A 22,897-nucleotide genomic window follows, 5' to 3' on the forward strand; every position below is an offset into this window, starting at 1 on the left:
GTTTTCTGGAACTCTCTTGCTTTTTCAGTGATCCAACTGCTACTGCTAAGTCACTTCAGTCGTGTCCGACTCTGTGTGACCCCATAGACGGCAGCCCACCAGGCTCACCTGTCCCTGGGATTCTCCAGGCACGAACACTGGAGTGGGTTGCCATTTCCTTCTCCAATGTGTGAAAGTGAAAAGTGAAAGTGAAGTTGCTCAGTCGTGTCCCACTCTTAGCGACCCCATGGACGGCAGCCTACCAGGCTCCTCCGCCCATGGGATTTTCCAGGCAAGAGTACTGGAGTGATCCAACAGATGTTGGCAATTTGATCTCTGTTCCTCTGCCTATTCTAAATCCAGCTTGAACATCTGGAAGTTCGCGGTTCACGTACTGTTGAAGCCTGGCTTGGAGAATTTTGAGCATTACTTTGCTAGCGTGTGAGAGAAGTGCAATTGTGCGGTAGTTTTGTGTGTTGCTAACATCTTTTTATTTACACTTGAAGGATTCCCTTTAAGATTTCTTGTTAGGCAGGTTTAGTGGTGATGAACTCCATCAACCTTTGTTTATCTGGGGAAGTCTCAATTTCACCTTCGCTTTGGAGGACAGTTTTGTGGGATATTATTCTTGGTTGGCATTTTTTCTTTTAACACTTTGGATATGTCATCCTGCCTTCTTCTGACCTATAAGGTTTCTGCTGTGTAAAGTATTAGTTGCTCAGTTGTGCATGACCCTTTGTGACCCCCATGGACTGTAGCCCAGTAGGCTCCTCTGTCCATGGAATTCTTTAGGCAAGAATACTGGAATGGGTTTCCATTTTCTTCTCCAGGGGATTTTCCCAACCCAGGGATCAAACCCAGGTCTCCTGCATTGAAGGCAGATTCTTTACCGTCTGAGCCACCAGAGAAGTTCTTCGGCTCTGTAAGCCTCTGACAATTTTATGGACATTCTCTTTTATGTGATGAGTTGCTTTTCTCTTGCTGTAACTTTTTAAATGAGCATAAAGCCTTTTAGACTGTATGTTGGTGTTAAGCTGGTGTCTCTGTGGGGGATCATGATTCTGGAGTTCCCATTCCACTATCATGCTGTTGTCACCCTACACTTCTGCTATTTTTAATGGGAAAATATTTCTAAAATATGTATATCGAGTACCTTTTTGTATTGAGCTGATAACACAGAGCACAACTAGACTTTTTTGTGTGACTCTAGATCATTTTTTAAAATGTATTACTATAAAACTACGTGTATGCATAAAGCATAAAATGTATTGGAAAATCAGCTGATCCTTGAATAATCCTAGGATTGATCCTGGGATAAATCTTTTTTTATGTTGTTATTATTATTAAATTGTCCTTTTTATGTTTAAATCATTTGCCATAATAGAATAGCAGAGAACAACATTATTAGCCATGTGCTAGGTGCCCGAGATACTCCTCTGCCAGTCTCTATGCATTCTTCTACCTGACCTGGTTCTTTTAGGTTGGGTGTATAAGGGGAGAACCACCCCACTCCAGTACTCTTGCCTGGAGAATCCCATGGACGGAAGAGCCTGGTGGGCAGCAGTCCATGGGGTCACACAGAGTCAGCCACGACTGGGCGACTTCACTTTCACTTTTCACTTTCATGTATTGGAGAAGGAAATGGCAACCCACTTCAGTGTTCTTGCCTGGAGAATCCCAGGGATGGGGGTGCCTGGTGGGCTGTCGTCTATGGGGTCACACAGAGTCGGACACGACTGAAGTGACTTAGCAGCAGCAGCAGCACAAGGGGAGAACATTGTGGTTTCTTCTTCATTTTCTGGCCTATTTATTCAATGAACATTTCTGAGTTGTGTATACATATTAAATCTCTGGAGAGTACACTTTTATCAAATAAATCTGCATGTTTTCATGAGCGTGAACTTTAAAGGTCCATTTTTGTGTATTTATTCTGTAATAACATACCTTTCTTTATGAATCACCTACATTTGATTCCCTACTGTGTTGGCTATATGAAAATACCTCTCTATGACATGTTTTTCTTATTGTGTACCCTTACAGGTAACATATCTAGTAACGTCCTATCCTCTCTTCGGGATGTAATTCTTGGTGTGCTTTTAGGAATTGTTTTGGGAATGTTTGCTCGACATTTTCCAGGTAGCGATCAGGTAAATAAAAATAATCTTTATTTGGAAGTACAGTATTAGACATTTCTCTTAAAAATTTGAACTTTTGATCCATGAAATACTTTAATCTTTAGTTTTCTTTCTCCAAAAGTAGCCTCCAATGCCTATTCTCTGCTTAAAACTGAGCATAGTTGTCATTGATCCAGGTCAGTGGCCCCAATCTGAAATCTCTGCTTCCTTATTACACAGAGAATATCAGAAAAATGTACTTAATTCAGAGGAACTTCTCCATTTCGTCCTACTTCTTCTTTCACCAAATTGCTGTTGACTCCTGACTTTTTTTCCTTATCTTTTTCCCGCAGACATTCCATTGAACATTTTGGGGGAAATATATTCCCATTCATTTCTGCATATTTTCTGACTTAAATTCTCTCCCTCTCCCTTTGAATAAGGCAGCACTATCAACTCTTTCCTGCTCTAAAAGATATGCCATTACTCTTTGATTTCTGTAACTTCCATCTTAATTTCCCTGTAGTTATTGTTTCAGCTAAAAAGATATTCAGACATTTATTTTTAAGAATTCTTTGGATTTGTTATGTGCAACTACAGATTATATGGGTCTCTTTTCTTTCTCTCTTCTCTTACAGTTAAAGTATTATAACCATTTTACTGACGGTAGTATCAGAGATGTGGCAGAAAATGAAACTTAATAGTTGCAAATTTTGTCACAAGTCTGCTAAAATATGTGGTGAGAAATAAAGTCAAACTTTAGATGTTATTTGATATAGCATATAAAGACATGGTATCAAAGGGTCAGTAATAAATGATAGATAATATAATTATTGTATATTTAATGTAAATTAATTTCCAAATATCTGTCTAATTCTAGGGAAAACTTGAAGTGAAGAGAGCATTTTTAATTTTGAGTATGTGTATTTCTGCTGTCTTAGGCAGCCACCGATTTGGTATGAACACAGCTGGAGGATTGTGCGCACTAGTATTGAGTTTTACTGCAGGGACAGGTTGGTCCAAAGAAAAGGTGAATATTTTTATACAAATTTTTTAAAAGATAAAATAACTGCATTTTTTACATCTAAAATGGACATTTAAGAAATCTTACTCTATTAAAAAATATATGACATTTTTTTTAAATATATGACATTTTGATTCCACTTGTTTGACTTAATATGAATAGAATGCTAGATTTCTGATTAAAAGATAGATATGCAACAAAGGCTTACTGTATATAGCACAGGAAACTATAGTCAATTTCTTGTAATAACCTATAATGGAAAATCATTTGAAAAATAAAATATGTGTATATGTCTAACTGAATCACCTTGCTGTGTACCTGAAACATTGTAAGTCAACTATACTTCAATAAAATATGTCTATTAAGAAAAAAACTAAAAAAGAAATATTAATTCTAGGAAGATGTTCCATAAGTTTGTATCTTCAAGGTGAATGAATCAATCAAGGAAATAAAATATTCAAGAAAAGGAACTGGAAATACACTAAAATGCAATCAGAAGTTGAGTGATCACATTAGTCTTTTTCCTAAGTTTAATGCAATATGATTATATAACTTTTATTTTAATTATGCAATTAATATGTGAAACTATGCTCATAAAATATTAAGAATAAGAAGGTACACATATGTAATAAAATGAGAAATACTCCTTTTCCTTCCCCATCCCCAAATATCAAATCCCCTTCCCAGGTCATTTCCTCTAATCACTCCTCTATTTGTAGACATTCCATTTTTTGTTATTACAAACAGCACAACCATGAACAGTCATATTCATATGTGGTTTTGCAAATGTATGAATACTTCTGTAGGAATAGATTTCTAGAAATGGAATGACTGAATTTAAAAATGGTACATTTCTATTTTGGTGGTTACTGACAAATTAGGCTTTCCAGGTAGCACTAGTGGTAAAGAACCTGCCTGCCAGTGCAGGAGACGTGGGACATGCAGGTTCAATTCTTGGGTAAGGAAGATCTCCTGGAGTACGAAATGGCAACCCACTCCAGTATTATTACCTGGAGAATCCTGTGAACAGAGGAGCCTGGTGAGCTATAGTCCATAGGGTCACAAACAGCAGGACATTACTGAAGTGACTTAGCACATTGCCAAATTATCCCTTAAAAGATTTTATTTATACTATTTACTACACTGGACTGGAAGAAACACAAGCTGGAATCAAGATTGCCAGGAGAAATATCAATAACCTCAGATATGCAGATGACACCACCCTTATGGCAGAAAGTGAAGAGGAACTAAAGAGCCTCTTGATAAAAGTAAAAGAGGAGAGTGAAAAAGTTGGCTTAAAGCTCAACATTCAGAAAACGAAGATCATGGCATCTGGTCCCATCACTTCATGGCAAATAGATGGGGAAACAGTGTCAGACTTCATTTTTCTGGGCTCCAAAATCACTGCAGATGGTGACTGCAGCCATGAAATTAAAAGACGCTTACTCCTTGGAAGGAAAGTTATGACCAACCTAGATAGCATATTCAAAAGCAGAGACGTTACTTTGCCAACAAAGGTCCGGCTAGTCAAGTGGTCATGTATGGATGTGAGAGTTGGACTGTGAAGAAGGCTGAGCGCCGAAGAATTGATGCTTTTGAACTGTGGTGTTGGAGAAGACTCTTGAGAGTCCCCTGGACTGCAAGGAGATCCAACCAGTCCATTCTGAAGGAGATCAGCCCTGGGATTTCTTTGGAAGGAATGATGCTAAAGCTGAAACTCCAATACTTTGGCCACCTCATGCGAAGAGTTGACACATTGGAAAAGACTCTGATGCTGGGAGGGATTGGGGGCAGGAGGAGAAGGGGATGACAGAGGATGAGATGGCTGGATGGCATCACTGACTCAATGGACGTGAGTCTCAGTGAACTCCGGGAGTTGGTGATGGACAGGGAGGCCTGGCGTGCTGCGATTCATGGGGTCGCAAAGAGTCGGACACGACTGAGCGACTAATCTAATCTGATCTGATCTGGGTAAAAAACTTTATAACATTGGTATTCTGTATATTTCTCTGATTAGTAGTGGAGTAAACTTCTATTCAGGCTTCCCTGTTGGCTCAGTGGTGAAGAATCCACCTGCCAATGCAGGGGATATGGATTCAGTCCCTAGGTCAAGAAGATCCCCGGAGAAGAAAATGATAACCCACTCCAGTGTTCTTGGTTGGGAAATCCCATGGACAGGGGAGCCTGTCAGACTACAGTCCACGGGTCACAAAAGAGTTAGACATGACTTAGTGGCTAAACAATGACAACAAGCTTCTATTCATATATTCTTTTATAACCACCTATTCATATTCTTTGCCCAGTATTAACTGGTTTATTTGCCTTTTTGTTCCTAATTTATAGAGTTTATTTATATGTTAAGGCTACTAATTCTTGTTATCTAAACGTTGTGTTTAATTTTTGTTTATCTTCATTTATGATGTCTTTTGTATGGCAGTAAAATTTCCTATAGTCAAGTCTGTCAGTTTTTCCTTTTTGGTTTTGGGTCTTTATCTTGTTTAAGAAGGACTTTTTCACCCAAGATCATGAGATTATGAACATTATATCATCTTATATATTATCATTTAATACACTAGACCATTCAGGTATGACCTAAATCAAATCCCTTATAATTGTACTGTGGAAAAAATAGATTTAGGGACTAGATCTGATAGACAGAGTGCCTGATGAACTATGGACGGAGGTTCGTGACATTGTACAGGAGACAGGGATCAAGACCATCCCCATGGAAAAGAAATGCAAAGAAGCAAAATGGCTGTCTGAGGAGGCCTTACAAATAGCTGTGAAAAGAAGAGAAGCAAAAGGCAGAAGAGAAAAGAAAAGATATAAGCATCTGAATGCAGAGTTCCAAAGAATAGCAAGGAGAGATAAGAAAGCCTTCCTCGGTGATCAGTGCAAAGAAATAGAGGAAAACAACAGAATGGGAAAGACTGGAGATCTCTTCAAGAAAATCAGAGATACCAAGGGAACATTTCAAAAAGATGGGATTGATAAAGGACAGAAATGGTACAGACCTAACAGAAGCAGAAGATATTAAGAAGAGGTGGCAAGAATACACAGAAGAACTACAAAAAAGATCTTCACAACCAAGATAATCACGATGGTGTGATCACTGACCTAGAGCCAGACATCCTGGAATGTGAAGTCAAGTGGGCCTTAGAAAGCATCACTACACACAAAGCTAGTGTAGGTGATGGAATTCCAGTTGAGCTATTTCAAATCCTGAAAGATGATGCTGTGAAAGTGCTGCACTCAATATGCTAGCAAATTTGGAAAACTCAGCAGTGGCCACAGGACTGGAAAAGGTCAGTTTTCATTCCAATCCCAAAGAAAGGCAATGCCAAAGACTGCTCAAACTACTACACAATTGCACTCATCTCACACGCTAGTAAAGTAATGCTCAAAGTTCTGCAAGCCAGACTTCAGCAGTACGTGAACTGAGAACTTCCAGATGTTCAAGCTGGTTTTAGAAAAGGCAGAGGAACCAGTGATCAAATTGCCAACATGTGCTGGATCATCGAAAAAGCAAGAGAGTTCCAGAAAAAGATCTACTTCTGCTTTATTGACTGTGCCAAAGCCTTTGACTGTGTGGATCACAATCAACTGTGGAAAATTCTGAAAGAGATGGGAATACCAGACCACCTGACCTGCCTCTTGAGAAATCTGTATGCAGGTCAGGAAGCAACAGTTAGAACTGGACATGGAACAACAGACTGGTTCCAAATAGGAAAAGGAGTACATCAAGGCTGTATATTGTCACCCTGCTTATTTAACTTATATGCAGAGTACATCATGAGAAACGCTGGGCTGGAAGAAACACAAGCTGGAATCAAGATTGCCGGGAGAAATATCAGTAACCTCAGATATGCAGATGACACCACCCTTATGGCAGAAAGTGAAGAGGAACTAAAGAGCCTCTTGATGAAAGTGAAAGAGCAGAGTGAAAAAGTTGGCTTAAAGCTCAATGTTCAGAAAACTAATATCATGGCATTTGGTCCCATCACTTCATGGCAGATAGATGGGGAAACAGTGGAAACAGTGTCAGACTTTATTTTTTGGGGCCCCAAAATCACTGCAGATGGTGATTGCAGCCATGAAATTAAAAGACGCTTACTCCTTGGAAGGAAAGTTATGACCAACCTAGATAGCATATTCAAAAGCAGAGACATTACTTTGCCAACAAAGGTTCGTCTAGTCAAGGCTATGGTTTTTCCTTTGGTCATGTATGGCTGTGAGAGTTGGACTGTGAAGAAAGCTGAGTGCCAAAGAATTAATGCTTTTGAACTGTGGTGTTGGAGAAGACTCTTGAGAGTCCCCTGGACTGCAAGGAGATCCAACCAGTCCATCCTAAAGGAGATCAGTCCTGTGTGTTCATTGGAAGGACTGATGCTAAAGCTGAAACTCCAATACTTTGGCCACCTCATGTGAAGAGTTGACTCATTGGAAAAGACCCTGATGCTGGGAGGGAATGGGGGCAGGAGGTGAAAACGACAACAGAGGATGAGATGGCTGAATGGCATCACCGACTCAATGGACATGAGTTTGAGTGAACTCTGGGAGTTGGTGATGGACAGGGAGGCCTGGCGTGCTGCAGTTCACGGGGTCGCAAAGAGTCGGACACGACTGAGCGAGTGAACTGAACTGACTGAACACTTTGGTAGTTTTGCTTTGCATTTAGTTCTCTACTTCATCTGGATTTTATTTTCATGAATATTGTGAGGTAAGGATGTACATGCATCTGTTTACATATGTATATGTTCATCAGATCAGATCAGATCAGATCAGTCGCTCAGTCTTGTCCGACTCTTTGCGACCCCATGAATCGTAGCACACCAGGCCTCCCTGTCCATCACCAACTCCCGGAGTTCACTCAGACTCACGTCCATGGAGTCAGCGATGCCATCCAGCCATCTCATCCTCTCTTTTCCCCTTCTCCTCCTGCCCCCAATCCCTCCCAGCATCAGAGTCTTTTCCAATGAGTCAACTCTTCGCATGAGGTGGCCAAAGTACTGGAGTTTCAGCTTTAGCATCATTCCTTCCAAAGAAATCCCAGGGCTGATCTCCTTCAGAATGGACTGGTTGGATCTCCTTGCAGTCCAAGGGACTCTCAAGAGTCTTCTCCAACACCACAGTTCAAAAGCATCAATCCTTCGGCGCTCAGCCTTCTTCACAGTCCAACTCTCACATCCATACATGACCACAGGAAAAACCATAGCCTTGACTAGACAGACCTTTGTTGGCAAAGTAATGTCTCTGCTTTTGAATATGCTCTCTAGGTTGGTCATAACTTTCCTTCCAAGGAGTAAGCGTCTTTTAATTTCATGGCTGCAGTCACCATCTGCAGTGATTTTGGAGCCCAGAAAAATAAAGTCTGACACTGTTTCCACTGTTTCCCCATCTATTTCCCATGAAGGGATGGGACCAGATGCCATGATCTTCGTTTTCTGAATGTTGAGCTTTAAGCCAACTTTTTTACTCTCCATTTTCACTTTCCTCAAAAGGCTTTTGAGTTCCTCTTCACTTTCTGCCATAAGGGTGGTGTCATCTGCATATCTGAGGTTATTGATGTTTCTTCCGGCAATCTTGATTCCAGCTTGTGTTTCTTCCAGCCCAGGGCTTCTCATGATGTACTCTGCATATAAGTTAAATAAAGAGGATGACAATATACAGCCTTGATGTACTCCTTTCCTGATTTGGAACCAGTCTGTTGTTCCATGTCCAGTTCTAACTGTTGCTTCCTGACCTGCATACAAATTTCTCAAGAGGCAGATCAGGTGGTCTGGTATTCCCATCTCTTGAAGAATATTCCACAGTTTATTGTGGTCCACACAGTCAAAGGGTTTGGCATAGTCAATAAAGCAGAAGTAGATCTTTTTCTGGAACTCTCTTGCTTTTTTGATGATCCAGCTGATGTTGGCAATTTGATCTCTGGTTCCTCTGCCTTTTCTAAAACCAGCTTGAACATCAGGAAGTTCACGGTTCACATATTGCTGAAGCGTGCTTGGCGAATTTTGAGCATTACTTTACTAGCGTGTGAAATGAGTGCAATTGTGCAGTAATTTGAGCATTCTTTGGCATTGCCTTTCTTTGGGATTGGAATGAAAACTGACCTTTTCCAGTCCTGTGGCCACTGCTGAGTTTTCCAAATTTGCTGGCATATTGAGTGCAGCACTTTCACAGCATCATCTTTCAGGATTTGGAAGAGCTCAACTGGAATTCTATCACCTCCACTAGCTTTATTCGTAGTGATGCTTTCTAAGGCCCACTTGACTTCACATTCCAGGATGTCTGGCTCTAGGTCAGTGATCACACCATCGTAATTATCTTGGTCGTGAAGATCTTTTTTGTACAGTTCTTCTGTGTATTCTTGCCATCTCTTCTTAATATATATATTCTTAGACATACATATATGCATATAATATATATATGCATGTGAATTCATAGTCAATTTTGTCAAATTATTTATTGATTAATCCAATAATTCATAGATATATATATATATATTTGCTTCTGAAGTCTCTTTAAACACCTATTCCTATGCCAGTAGCACTCTAAATCATTGTGGTTTTATGTCTCAGAATCTAGTATAGAAGATTCCCTCTTATTGTACCTGTTTTTTAAAGTATTTCTTAACTGTTCCTGTCCATATTCTTTCTTAAATAAATTTTAGAATAAGCTTAAGAAGTTCCCAATTTGTTTAGTATTCTGATAAAGTCATAATTATAAAGGAAATTAAATGACTAATAATAAATTACAAATAAAATGAAAACTACTTGATCTCTTTACATGATAAAGAAAATCAAAGAGTAAAGATTAAATATATTTTAAAGATTAAATAAGTAACAAATAGGATAATGTGCTGTTAAGAAGACAGAATACTGGTTTTCCTTTGTTATTTCATTTTTCAAATTTACTTTTATAAGCAGTAACCAGAAAACCTAGTCATAAGGGGAGTAGTTATGAAAATAATTTTTGCCTCAAAGGATATGAATGTTTTATGAATCTCCTCCTGTTAAATAAAATAAAATAAACACAGACTGAGACTAAAATCTGTTCATCCAACTTCCTGGAAAAGAGCCAGAGTACTTTTATGTCAGTGGGAGCGTTTCCTGTAACCATGTAATTGTGGAAGCAGCACTGGGAGGGATTCATTCCCAGAAAGGGAAGTCAGGAGGCAACCAAATGAGAATGTATTACCTATTTTGGTTTGGTTCATGTTTTTAATATGAGTCGTTTGGAAGCAGGCCTAACAGATTACCAGAATTTTTTTCCTAGTAGTTTAGGACATATCAGGATTCATTTTCATGGGATTTGGTCCCAGGATAACTGAGTGGAGCTCTTCCCCAACTCACTTTTGAGAACTAAAATATTTGAATGAGCTTGAATATGTTCTCATCAGGCATGGTGTAGTTCTATCCCTGCTCAGTTGCCTCACAAACAAAAGGTAGAACTCTTACTGCACCATCAGAACATGTATGGAACTCCAAGGATAAAATTGCCAAATAATATCTTTTTTGTTCCATGACAAAATTACCAACTAATATTTTTATTGTGTTGTAAATTTCTTTTAATCAAATTCTGTACAAAGAGTTAACCTACTCATTTAATTTTTATTGTTTTAAAATTTATTCTACAAATAAAATATCTTAAGTTTATTAAATGTTGAGAACCATTACATGTCTGAAATGCAAATACTTTTATTCGTCACAATAACTGAAAATGTATTACTCTTTTCTACAGGTTAGAGTCCAAAAAATCATTGGAACTGCATGGGATATTTTCCAACCTCTTCTTTTTGGTTTGGTTGGAGCAGAAGTATCTGTTTTATCTCTTAAATCAAATGCTATTGGTAAGAATGTAGAGGCACAAAAATGTAAGATTTAAAAATATTTAAGAAAACGGAGTAATTTTTATTTTTACTTACAATATGTCTTTGAATGCTACAAGGACCTTCAGAAGCTCATGTTGTAATATGCATTTGTTCTTCCTTTACCCTGTATAGTCTTTGTAACCAAAGACAATCCTGAATATCTTCCCTGAGTGATCTGAGGAAATAGAATTTTTTTCTGAAGGGAAATATTAGATACCAGCAGCACCTTCTAAATACTTTCGTTTATAGTAAAAGTTCAAAGCCTGTTAGCTCAGAATTAAATAAATGTAATTTATCTTACTTTTCATCATACCTCCATCATCAGATTATCTCTTGTACTTGACATAGAAGCCTCAATCATATTTTTATTTTTATGATTATTATTTTTACTTAATACAGATATAGACAGATAGTAGCCCTAAAATGTTTTCAACACTTCTGCAAATTACATTTCTAGGCGTAAAGAACCACTTCTTCCCAAATACTGTTCGTCTTTTTCTGTTGCAGGCCTTTCTGTTGGTACCATGAGTTTGGCATTATTGATTAGAATTTCTTTTACATTTGTGTTGATGTCTTGTGCTGGTTTTAATTTTAAGGAGAAAATATTTATTGCTTTATCATGGATGCCGAAAGCTACAGTCCAGGTAAGACTATATTAAGACATTCTAATTATTTAATGTTGATTTTTAAAATTCTAAATGAAAAAAAAAAACTAGTCACAAAATGTGGGCTATTAGTCTTTTTAAATGCTTGTTTGATCATAACTTCTCATTAAAAGTAACATAATCTTTAAAACACTGTGCTTTTAATGACAAATACTTGCTAAACTTATGAAAACATTTTTCTGTTTTCCCAAAACTTAAAATAAGAGTACTTCTGAAAACTGGAATTTTATATTTTGCTGAATATTGTAGAGTTAAGTGTTAGGATTTTAGAGTAGAGACACATTGATTCTTTTTAAAATATATCTTTCCTACCCCTGCCACTGTCTCTACCATACATAAATGCATATATATTATTTTTAATTATATATTTAATTTGCATGACTGATTTATGACTGAATCTCTCAACTAGAATATATAGGAAGGATAAGAAGTGTCTGTTTGTTTGTTTTTGTTGTTATTTTTCCCTAATACTTAACACTTAGCATGCAATAGGTATACAGTAAATAAGCTCTGTATGCCTACAAAAATTAATGCTGAATGAATGAGTGAAAGAGAGAAAGAGAAAAAGGAAACTTTGTAGTTATGCTCTCTGATTTCCTGAAATTCTTTTCTCTACTGTTACTCCAAAACAGAAGCTTGTGAAATTCCATGCAACAAAAATCTATGTCATGATAAGCAAAGCAGGTCCTTGGGATAAGGCTGCCTGTTTTGAATAACAAGTTACTTGCCTATAACTTTAGGCAAGTTATAAATTCCAAAACTCTTGTCAGTTTTACTATATCACACTGCTCCCAATAGGAAGAACAAGGAGAAGATGGACAACAAAATCCTAAAGAACCATAAGAAACCTTAGCATTTTGTATTGTCTTGTTGTAGCCAGGAACCTAGTGGTTCATGGTAAAGACAAATATGCAAAATTCTGGTTCATCTGAACTCCTAAGTTTCCAAAAGTATTGTGAGCATTCAAAAAAGCTACTTAAACGGGAAAGCTGAGATGACAAGAACACAAAATCAGCCGTTTGTCACTACTTTACTGTCTTTCCAGATATATTTGCTAAGAACATAGAATTGATGAGTCATTTACCAAAATTCCTTAACACTTGTCTCTTTACTAGTAGTCTAATACTAGGTGTTATTTGTTTTAACAGAGTTCTTTAATTTTACTATATGTTAACTCCATTTAGCATTTTTCTTTATGCCTCATCTTTTTCTCCTCTAAATATAGGCTGTATTAGGTCCTCTGGCTCTAGAAAAAGCAAGAATGAGTGCACCCCATTTGGAATCATATTCGGAGGATGTGATGACAGTAGCCTTTTTAGCCATCTTGATCACAGCTCCAAATGGAGCTCTAATTATTGGCATTCTGGGACCTAAAGTACTCACTCGCTATGATAAAAGCAAAGTGAAAATGGAGTTATCAGGATTAGAACTTCATTAAAAAGTTGATTTGCCATCACTTGCCTGCTTCTCTTAATGAATTCTCTTACATAAGAGAAAAATTAAAAGGTACACATATGTGAAGAATGAACATAGAAGCAAAGTTTTAATAAATATATGATTTGACTACAGAGGATTCCTATGATTTTTTATCCCAAAGTTAATTTAATAAAGATAATATAAAATAGAATACCCTCTTAGTATTGATGTATTTCAAGAACAAAGTCAAAGCATAAATACCCTAGGAAAGTTAAAGAAATCTGTCAAGTTGGATTTACTGTCATAATACACACTAAAAACAATCAAAAATTAAATGAACCTAATGTAAGAAAGATAAGATAGTATAAATCTCTAAATAGGAGAATCTTCATCAGGTTAGTAATTCAGTTAGAAAAGATTATCAGAAAAAGGAAAAAGAATTGACAAGACAAAGCACCTTTAAGTGGGTGAACTAAGTGAATTTTAAATTCTAGCTTTAGTGACTGATTGAATTAATAAAAGAACCAAAGTTAGACTTACATTTCTTCTGCAGTACCCTTAAAATGACCCGGGAAAAGGTCAGTTTTCATGCCAGTCCCAAAGAAAGGCAAAGCCAAAGAAAGTTCAAACAAATGGACAGTTGCACTCATCTCACACACTAGCAAAGTAATGCTCAAAATTCTCCAAGCTAGGCTTCAACAGTACATGAACTGAGAACTTCCAGATGTTCAAGCTGGGTTTAGAAAAGGCAGAAGAACCAGAGATCAAATTGCCAACATCTGTTGAATCATCAAAAAAGCAAGAGAATTTCAGAAAAACATCTACTTCTTTTTCATTGACTACACCAAAGCCTTTGACTGTGTGGATCACAACAAATTGTGGAAAATTCTTTTTTTTTTTTCTTTTTTTTTTTTAAATTTTATTTTATTTTTAAACTTTACATAATTGTATTAGTTTTGCCAAATATCAAAATGAATCCACCACAGGTATACATGTGTTCCCCCTCCTGAACCCTCCTCCCTCCTCCCTCCCCATACCATCCCTCTGGGTCGTCCCAGTGCACTAGCCCCAAGCATTCAGTATCGTGCATCGAACCTGGACTGGCATCTCGTTTCATACATGATATTTTACATGTTTCAATGCCATTCTCCCAAATCTTCCCACCCTCTCCCTCTCCCACAGAGTCCATAAGACTGTTCTATACATCAGTGTCTCTTTTGCTGTCTCGTACACAGGGTTATTGTTACCGTCTTTCTAAATTCCATATATATGCGTTAGTATACTGTATTGGTGTTTTTCCTTCTGGCTTACTTCACTCTGTATAATAGGCTCCAGTTTCATCCACCTCATTAGGACTGATTCAAATGTATTCTTTTTAATGGCTGAGTAATACTCCATTGTGTATATGTACCACAGCTTTCTTATCCATTCATCTGCTGATGGACATCTAGGTTGCTTCCATGTCCTGGCTATTATAAACAGTGCTGCGATGAACATTGGGGTACACGTGTCTCTTTCCCTTCTGGTTTCCTCAGTGTGTATGCCCAGCAGTGGGATTGCTGGATCATAAGGTAGTTCTATTTCCAGTTTTTTAAGGAATCTCCACACTGTTCTCCATAGTGGCTGTACTAGTTTGCATTCCCACCAACAGTGTAAGAGGGTTCCCTTTTCTCCACACCCTCTCCAGCATTTATTATTTGTAGACTTTTGGATTGCAGCCATTCTGACTGGTGTGAAATGGTACCTCATAGTGGTTTTGATTTGCATTTCTCTGATAATGAGTGATGTTGAGCGTCTTTTCATGTGTTTGTTAGCCATCTGTATGTCTTCTTTGGAGAAATGTCTATTTAGATCTTTGGCCCATTTTTTGATTGGGTCATTTATTTTTCTGGAGTTGAGCTGTAGGAGTTGCTTGTATATTTTTGAGATTAGTTGTTTGTCAGTTGCTTCATTTGCTATTATTTTCTCCCATTCTGAAGGCTGTCTTTTCACCTTGCTAATAGTTTCCTTTGATGTGCAGAAGCTTTTAATTTTAATTAGGTCCCATTTGTTTATTTTTGCTTTTATTTCCAATATTCTGGGAAGAGTATATCGGAGAGTGTTTTGCCTATGTTCTCCTCTAGGAGTTTTATAGTTTCTGGTCTTATGTTGAGATCTTTAATCCATTTTGAGTTTATTTTTGGGTATGGTGTTAGAAAGTGTTCTAGTTTCATTCTTTTACAAGTGGTTGATCAGTTTTCCCAGCACCACTTGTTAAAGAGATTGTCTTTAATCCATTGTATATTCTTGCCTCCTTTGTCAAAGATAAGGTGTCTATATGTGCGTGGATTTATCTCTGGGCTTTCTATTTTGTTCCATTGATCTATATTTCTGTCTTTGTGCCAGTACCATACTGTCTTGATAACTGTGGCTTTGTAGTAGAGCCTGAAGTCAGGTAGGTTGATTCCTCCAGTTCCATTCTTCTTTCTCAGGATAGCTTTGGCTATTCGAGGTTTTTTTGTATTTCCATACAAATTGTGAAATTATTTGTTCTAGCTCTGTGAAGAATACTGTTGGTAGCTTGATAGGGATTGCATTGAATCTATAAATTGCTTTGGGTAGTATACTCATTTTCACTATATTGATTCTTCCAATCCATGAACATGGTATATTTCTCCATCTATTAGTGTCCTCTTTGATTTCTTTCACCAGTGTTTTATAGTTTTCTATATATAGGTCTTTAGTTTCTTTAGGTAGATATATTCCTAAGTATTTTATTCTTTCCGTTGCAATGGTGGATGGAATTGTTTTCTTAATTTCTCTTTCTGTTTTCTCATTATTAGTGTATAGGAATGCAAGGGATTTCTGTGTGTTGATTTTATATCCTGCAACTTTACTATAGTCATTGATTAGTTCTAGTAATTTTCTGGTGGAGTCTTTAGGGTTTTCTATGTAGAGGAGCATGTCATCTGCAAATAGTGAGAGTTTTACTTCTTCTTTTCCAATTTGGATTCCTTTTATTTCTTTTTCTGCTCTGATTGCTGTGGCCAAAACTTCCAAAACTATGTTGAATAGTAATGGTGAAAGTGGGCACCCTTGTCTTGTTCCTGACTTTAGAGGAAATGCTTTCAATTTTTCACCTTTGAGGATAATGTTTGCTGTGGGTTTGTCATATATAGCTTTTATTATGTTGAGGTATGTTCCTTCTATTCCAGCTTTCTGGAGAGTTTTTATCATAAATGGGTGTTGAATTTTGTCAACGGCTTTCTCTGCATCTATTGAGATAATCATATGGTTTTTATTTTTCAATTTGTTAATGTGGTGTATTACATTGATTTGCGGATATTGAAGAATCCTTGCATCCCTGGGATAAAGCCCACTTGGTCATGGTGTATGATCTTTTTAATGTGTTGTTGGATTCTGATTGCTAGAATTTTGTTAAGGATTTTTGCATCTATGTTCATCAGTGATATTGGCCTGTAGTTTTCTTTTTTGTGGGATCTTTGTCAGGTTTTGGTATTAGGGTGATGGTGGCCTCATAGAATGAGTTTGGAAGTTTACCTTCCTCTGCAATTTTCTGGAAGAGTTTGAGCAGGATAGGTGTTAGCTCTTCTCTAAATTTTTGGTAGAATTCAGCTGTGAAGCAGTCTGGACCTGGGCTTTTGTTTGCTGGAAGATTTTTGATTACAGTTTCAATTTCCATGCTTGTGATGGGTCTGTTAAGATTTTCTATTTCTTCCTGGTCAAGTTTTGGAAAGTTGTACTTTTCTAAGAATTTGTCCATTTCTTCCACATTGTCCATTTTATTGGCATATAATTGTTGATAGTAGTCTCTTATGATCCTTTGTATTTCTATGTTGTCTGTTGTGATCTCTCCATTTTCATTTCTAATTTTATTGATTTGACTTTTCTCCCTTTGTTTCTTGATGAGTCTGGCTAATGGTTTGTCAATTTTATTTATCCTTTCAAAGAACCAGCTTTTGGTTTTGTTGATTTTTGCTATGGTCTCTTTTGTTTCTTTTGCATTTATTTCTGCTCTAATTTTTAAGATTTCTTTCCTTCTACTAACCCTGGGGTTCTTCATTTCTTCCTTTTCTAGTTGCTTTAGGTGTAGAGTTAGGTTATTTATTTGACTTTTTTCTTGTTTCTTGAGGTGTGCCTGTATTGCTATGAACTTTCCCCTTAGGACTGCTTTTACCGTGTCCCACAGGTTTTGGGTTGTTGTGTTTTCATTTTCATTTGTTTCTATGCAAATTTTTATTTCTTTTTTGATTTCTTCTGGGATTTGTTGGTTATTCAGCAGCGTGTTGTTCAGCCTCCATATGTTGGAATTTTTAATAGTTTTTCTCCTGTAATTGAGATCTAATCTTACTGCATTGTGGTCAGAAAAGATGCTTGGAATGATTTCTATTTTTTTGAATTTACCAAGGCTAGCTTTATGGCCCGGGATGTGATCTATCCTGGAGAAGGTTCCATGTGCGCTTGAGAAAAAGGTGAAATTCATTGTTTTGGGGTGAAATGTCCTATAGATATCAATTAGGTCTAACTGGTCTATTGTATCATTTAAAGTTTGTGTTTCCTTGTTAATTTTCTGTTTAGTTGATCTATCCATAGGTGTGAGTGGGGTATTAAAGTCTCCCACTATTATTGTGTTATTGTTAATTTCTCCTTTCATACTTGTTAGCATTTGTCTTACATACTGCGGCGCTCCCGTGTTGGGTGCATATATATTTATAATTGTTATATCTTCTTCTTGGATTGATCCTTTGATCATTAAGTAGTGACCTTCTTTGTCTCTTTTCACAGCCTTTGTTTTCAAGTCTATTTTATCTGATATGAGTATTGCTACTCCTGCTTTCTTTTGGTCCCTATTTGCATGGAAAATCTTTTTCCAGCCCTTCACTTTCAGTCTGTATGTGTCCCCTATTTTGCGGTGGGTCTCTTGTAGACAACATATGTAGGGGTCTTGTTTTTGTATCCATTCAGCCAGTCTTTGTCTTTTGGTTGGGGCATTCAACCCATTTATGTTTAAGGTAATTACTGATAAGTGTGATCCCGTTGCCATTTACTTTATTGTTTTGGGTTCAAATTTATACACCGTTTTTGTGTTTCCTGTCTAGAGAATATCCTTTAGTATTTGTTGGAGAGCTGGTTTGGTGGTGCAGAATTCTCTCAGCTTTTGCTTGTCTGAAAAGCTTTTGATTTCTCCTTCATACTTGAATGAAATCCTTGCTGGGTACAATAATCTGGGCTGTAGGTTATTTTCTTTCATCATTTTAAGTATGTCTTGCCATTCTCTCCTGGCTTGAAGAGTTTCTATTGAAAGATCAGCTGTTATCCTTATGGGAATTCCCTTATGTGTTATTTGTTGTTTTTCCCTTGCTGCTTTTAATATTTGTTCTTTGTGTTTGATCTTTGTTAATTTGATTAATATGTGTCTTGGGGTGTTTTGCCTTGGGTTTATCCTGTTTGGGACTCTCTGGGCTTCTTGGACTTGGGTGATTATTTCCTTCCCCATTTTAGGGAAGTTTTCAACTATCATCTCCTCAAGTATTTTCTCATGGTCTTTCTTTTTGTCTTCTTCTTCTGGAACCCCTATGATTCGAATGTTGTAGCATTTAATATTGTCCTGGAGGTCTCTGAGATTGTCCTCATTTCTTTTAATTCGTTTTTCTTTTATCCTCTCTGATTCATTTATTTCTACCATTCTATCTTCTAATTCACTAATCCTATCTTCTGCCTCTGTTATTCTACTATTTGTTGCCTCCAGAGTGTTTTTGATTTCATTTATTGCATTATTCATTATATATTGACTCTTTTTTATTTCTTCTAGGTCCTTGTTAAACCTTTCTTGCATCTTCTCAGTCCTTGTCTCCAGGCTATTTATCTGTGATTCCATTTTAATTTCAAGATTTTGGATCAATTTCACTATCATTATTCAGAATTCTTTATCAGGTAGATTCCCTATCTCTTCCTCTTTTGTTTGGTTTGGTGGGCATTTATCCTGTTCCTTTATCTGCTGGGTATTCCTCTGTCTCTTCATCTTGTTTAAATTGCTGAGTTTGGGGTGTCCTTTCTGTATTCTGGCAGTTTGTGGAGTTCTCTTTATTGTGGCTTTTCCTTGCTGTGTGTGAGTTTGTACAGGTGGCTTGTCAAGGTTTCCTGGTTAGGGAAGCTTGTGTCGGTGTTCTGGTGGGTGGAGCTGTATTTCTTCTCTCTCCTTTCGAAGAGTTGGGTTGCTTTTCTGGGTGCCTGATGTCCTCTGCCAGCATTCAGAAGTTGTTTTGTGGAATTTACTCGACGTTTAAATGCTCTTTTGATGAATTTGTAGGGGATAAAGTGTTCTCCCCCTCCTACTCCTCCGCCATCTTGGCTCCTCCCTCGGAAAATTCTTAAAGAGATGAGAATACCAGACTACCTTACCTGCCTCCTGAGAAACCTGTATGCAGGTCAAGAAGTAGCAGTTAGAATAAGACATGGAACAATGGACTGGTTCCAAATTGGGAAAGGAGTACATCAAGGCTGTATATTGTCACCCTGCTGATTTAACGTCTGTGCAGAGTACATCATGCAAAATGCCAGGCTGAATGAAGCCCAAACTGGAATTAAGATTGCAACAAGAAATTTCAATAACATCAGATATGCAGATGAACCACCCTTAAGGCAGAAAGTGAAGAGGAACTAAAGAACATCTTGATGAAGGTAAAAGAGGAGAGTGAAAAAGCTGACTTAAAATTCAACATTCCAAAAACTAAGATTATGGCATCCTGTCTCATCATTTCATGGCAGATAAATGGGGAAACAATGGAAACAGTGACAGACTTTATTTTCTTGGGCTCCAAAATCACTGCAGATAGTGACTCCAACCATGAAATTAGAAGACGCTTGCTCCTTGGAAGAAAAGCTATGACCAACATCAATTCAGTTCAGTTCAGTCGCTCAGTCATGTCCGACTCTTTGTGACCCCATCAATTGCAGCACACCAGGCCTCCCTGTCCATCGCCAACTCCCAGAGTTCACTCAGACTCACATCCATCGAGTCAGTGATGCCATCCAGCCATCTCATCCTCTGTCGTCCCCTTCTCCTCTTGCCCCCAATCCCTCCCAGCATCAGAGTCTCTTCCAGTGAGTCAACTCGTCGCATGAGGTGGCCAAAGTACTGGAGTTTCAGCTTTAGCATCATTCCTTCCAAAGAAATCCCAGGGCTGATCTCCTTCAGAATGGACTGGTTGGATCTCCTTGCAGTCTAAGGGACTCTCAAGAGCCTTCTCCAACACCACAGTTCAAAAGCATCAATTCTTTGGCACTCAGACAGCATATTAAAAAGCAGAGACATTACTTTGCCAACAAAGGTCCGTCTAGTCAAAACTATGGTTTTTCCAGTAGTCATGTGTGGATGTGAGAGTCAGACTATAATGAAAGCTGAGTGTTGAATAATTGATGCTTTTGAACTGTGGTGTTGGAGAAGACTCCTGAGAGTCCCTTGGACTGCAAGGAGATCCAACCAGTCCGTCCTAAAGGAGATCAGTCCTGGGTGTTCACTGGAAGGACTGATGCTGAAGCTGAAGCTCCAATATTTTGGCCACCTGATGTGAAGAACTGACTTATTAGAAGAGACGCTGATTCGGGGAACGATTGAAGGCAGGAAGAGAAGCGGACGACAGAGGACAAGATGTTTGGATGGCATCACCGACTCAATGGACATGAGTTTGAGGAAGCTCTGGGAATTGGTGATGGACAGGGAGGCCTGGTGTGCTGCGGTTCATGGGGTTGCAAAGAGTCAGACACGACTGAGTGACTAAACTGAAAGTGAAAGTGGCTCAGTTGTGTCTGAGCCTTTGCGACCCCGTGGACTATACAGTCCATGGAATTCCCCAGGCCAGAATACTGGAGTGGGTAGCCATTCCCTTCTCCAGGGGATCTTCCCAACCCAGGGATCGATCCCAGGTCTCCCACATTGCAGGCAGATTCTTTACCAACTGAGCTATCACAGAAGCCTAACTAAACTGAACTGACCCATAAAATGACAGTCTGTTTTAATAGTTTTTAAGTGAAACACTGTGTGTAATACTTACTTACAGATATAAAATTAAATCCTAATGGAAATAAACTGTTGATTTTTCAGTTAGTGTAAACAATGTAGAAAATGAAGTCAGCCTGCATAAATGAAAGATTAGTGGACCATTCTTCACATGAGATTTTCTTTTTATCAGTAATACAGAATAATCTTTCAGCTGTAGCAACTAATGAAGTCTGCTATATAGAGAACCCATCACAATCAACATACAGTTTCAATTGATCTTCAAGTTTCTCCATTTTAAAATTTAAAGGATCATGTAAAATCTTCTCAAACAGCCTTCATGAATAACCTTTAAGAAACTGTTCACATTTCCTTGGCAAAAGCCAAATATAGGGACTAAACATTACTTTGGTTTCCCTCCTCCCTCATCTATATAAGCAAGGTATTAAAATAGCACAGAATATGAAATTTACCCATAAATTTACAAAGTGAAGCAACTGTAATTTAAGGCAACCAAAACTATGTATCTGTTCCTACTGAGACTTTTCACAAAATATATCATTAAAGCTGCCAAAAGTGGAAACACACCCAGATAATTTTGGGAAAAGAGAATAGCTACTGTTCTAGTAGCATCTTCTATACTTTTGCATGTTAGCACACTTATGACTCCATGCCTCATTTTTAACTATTTTAATTCTAGTAGTGAAGAAGTGAAGTGAAGTTGCTCAGTCGTGTCCAACCCTTTGTAACCCCATGGACTGTAGCTTCCCAGGCTCCTCCATACATGGAATTTTCCAGGCAAGAATACTGGAGTGGTTTGCCATTTCCTTCTCCAGGAGATCTTCCTGACCCAGGGATTGAACCCAGGTCTCCCACATTGTAGGCAGACGCTTTACCGTCTGAGCCACCAAGGAAGTAATTCTAGTAGTAACATTTTAAAAATGTAAACTGCAGCAGTATTTTGATTAATGTTTAAATCATGAGGGCATATCATTTTTACTAGTAAGAAAATATATTTATATGAAAATTAGACTTTAAAATAGAAAGTTGACTTTAGTAAAAAAAAATAAAGATATAATAAACCATTTTCAGAATGAGGACATGTTTTTAATTAAGGGGAAAACTGTCATTTTGTGGTTTATAGGTTTTTCTATAGATTTAGTGTATCATGTGTTTTATGTGTTCATTAGACCAAAACATTCTACTTTTTAAGACAATCTTGCAGATATTCATATATAATTTGAATTTAGAATTTTCTATTTAGAAAAATAAAAACTGACTTTATTAATGTCATTTAAAAGTCGCAGCCAGTTAACCATGTACACATTATTAAGTGTTTATATAAATAAATATAAGAATATTGTTCCTAAAAAAAAAAAAGAATATTGTTCCTTATAGATTTACAGAGTATTTTTATTTATTAATTTTTTTTTGCTGTTTAAGGAATTTTTATTAAATTTAAAGATTTTTTCATCCAAATTACATTTCCTTGCTTCATCATCAATTCCGTTATTTAAAACAGAACCAACTGCCTGCCGCTGCCAAGTCGCTTCAGTCGTGTCCGACTCTGTGCGACCCCATGGACTGCAGCCTACCAGGCTTCTCCGTCCATGGGGTTCTCCAGGCAAGAACACTGGAGTGGGTTGCCATTTCCTTCTCCAATGCAGGAAAGTGGAAAGTGAAAGTGAAGTCACTCAGTCGTGTCTGACTCTTAGTGACCCATGGACTGCAGCCTACCAGGCTCCTCCGTCCATGGGATTTTCCAGGCAACAGTACTGGAGTGGGGTGCCATTGCCTTCTCCAGAACCAACTATTTCACAATAAAAAATT

The 22,897-nt window shown here is 37.6% G+C and overlaps 1 protein-coding gene across 16 annotated transcripts in view; it reads left to right on the forward strand.

The window, feature by feature from the left end:
- SLC9B1 (solute carrier family 9 member B1) overlaps positions 1-13,220 on the forward strand; it is a 67,140-nt gene extending 53,920 nt beyond the window's left edge. For 12 of the 16 annotated variants that reach the window (XM_059887440.1, XM_059887445.1, XM_059887436.1 and 9 more), the window contains 5 exons: positions 2,020-2,126; positions 2,974-3,123; positions 10,858-10,966; positions 11,495-11,631; positions 12,878-13,220. In XM_059887440.1, coding sequence (XP_059743423.1) covers positions 2,020-2,126; positions 2,974-3,123; positions 10,858-10,966; positions 11,495-11,631; positions 12,878-13,090 — 716 coding nt within the window. In that variant the 3' untranslated portion in view covers positions 13,091-13,220. The remainder of the gene's footprint in view (positions 1-2,019; positions 2,127-2,973; positions 3,124-10,857; positions 10,967-11,494; positions 11,632-12,877) is intronic. The other 4 variants (NM_001434821.1, NM_001434822.1, NM_001434820.1 and 1 more) reach the window with 2 other exon arrangements.
- The last annotated feature ends 9,677 nt before the right edge of the window (positions 13,221-22,897 follow it).

The sequence above is a fragment of the Bos taurus genome, chromosome 6 (genome assembly GCF_002263795.3).
Source record: "Bos taurus isolate L1 Dominette 01449 registration number 42190680 breed Hereford chromosome 6, ARS-UCD2.0, whole genome shotgun sequence".
Lineage (NCBI taxonomy): Eukaryota > Metazoa > Chordata > Mammalia > Artiodactyla > Bovidae > Bos > Bos taurus.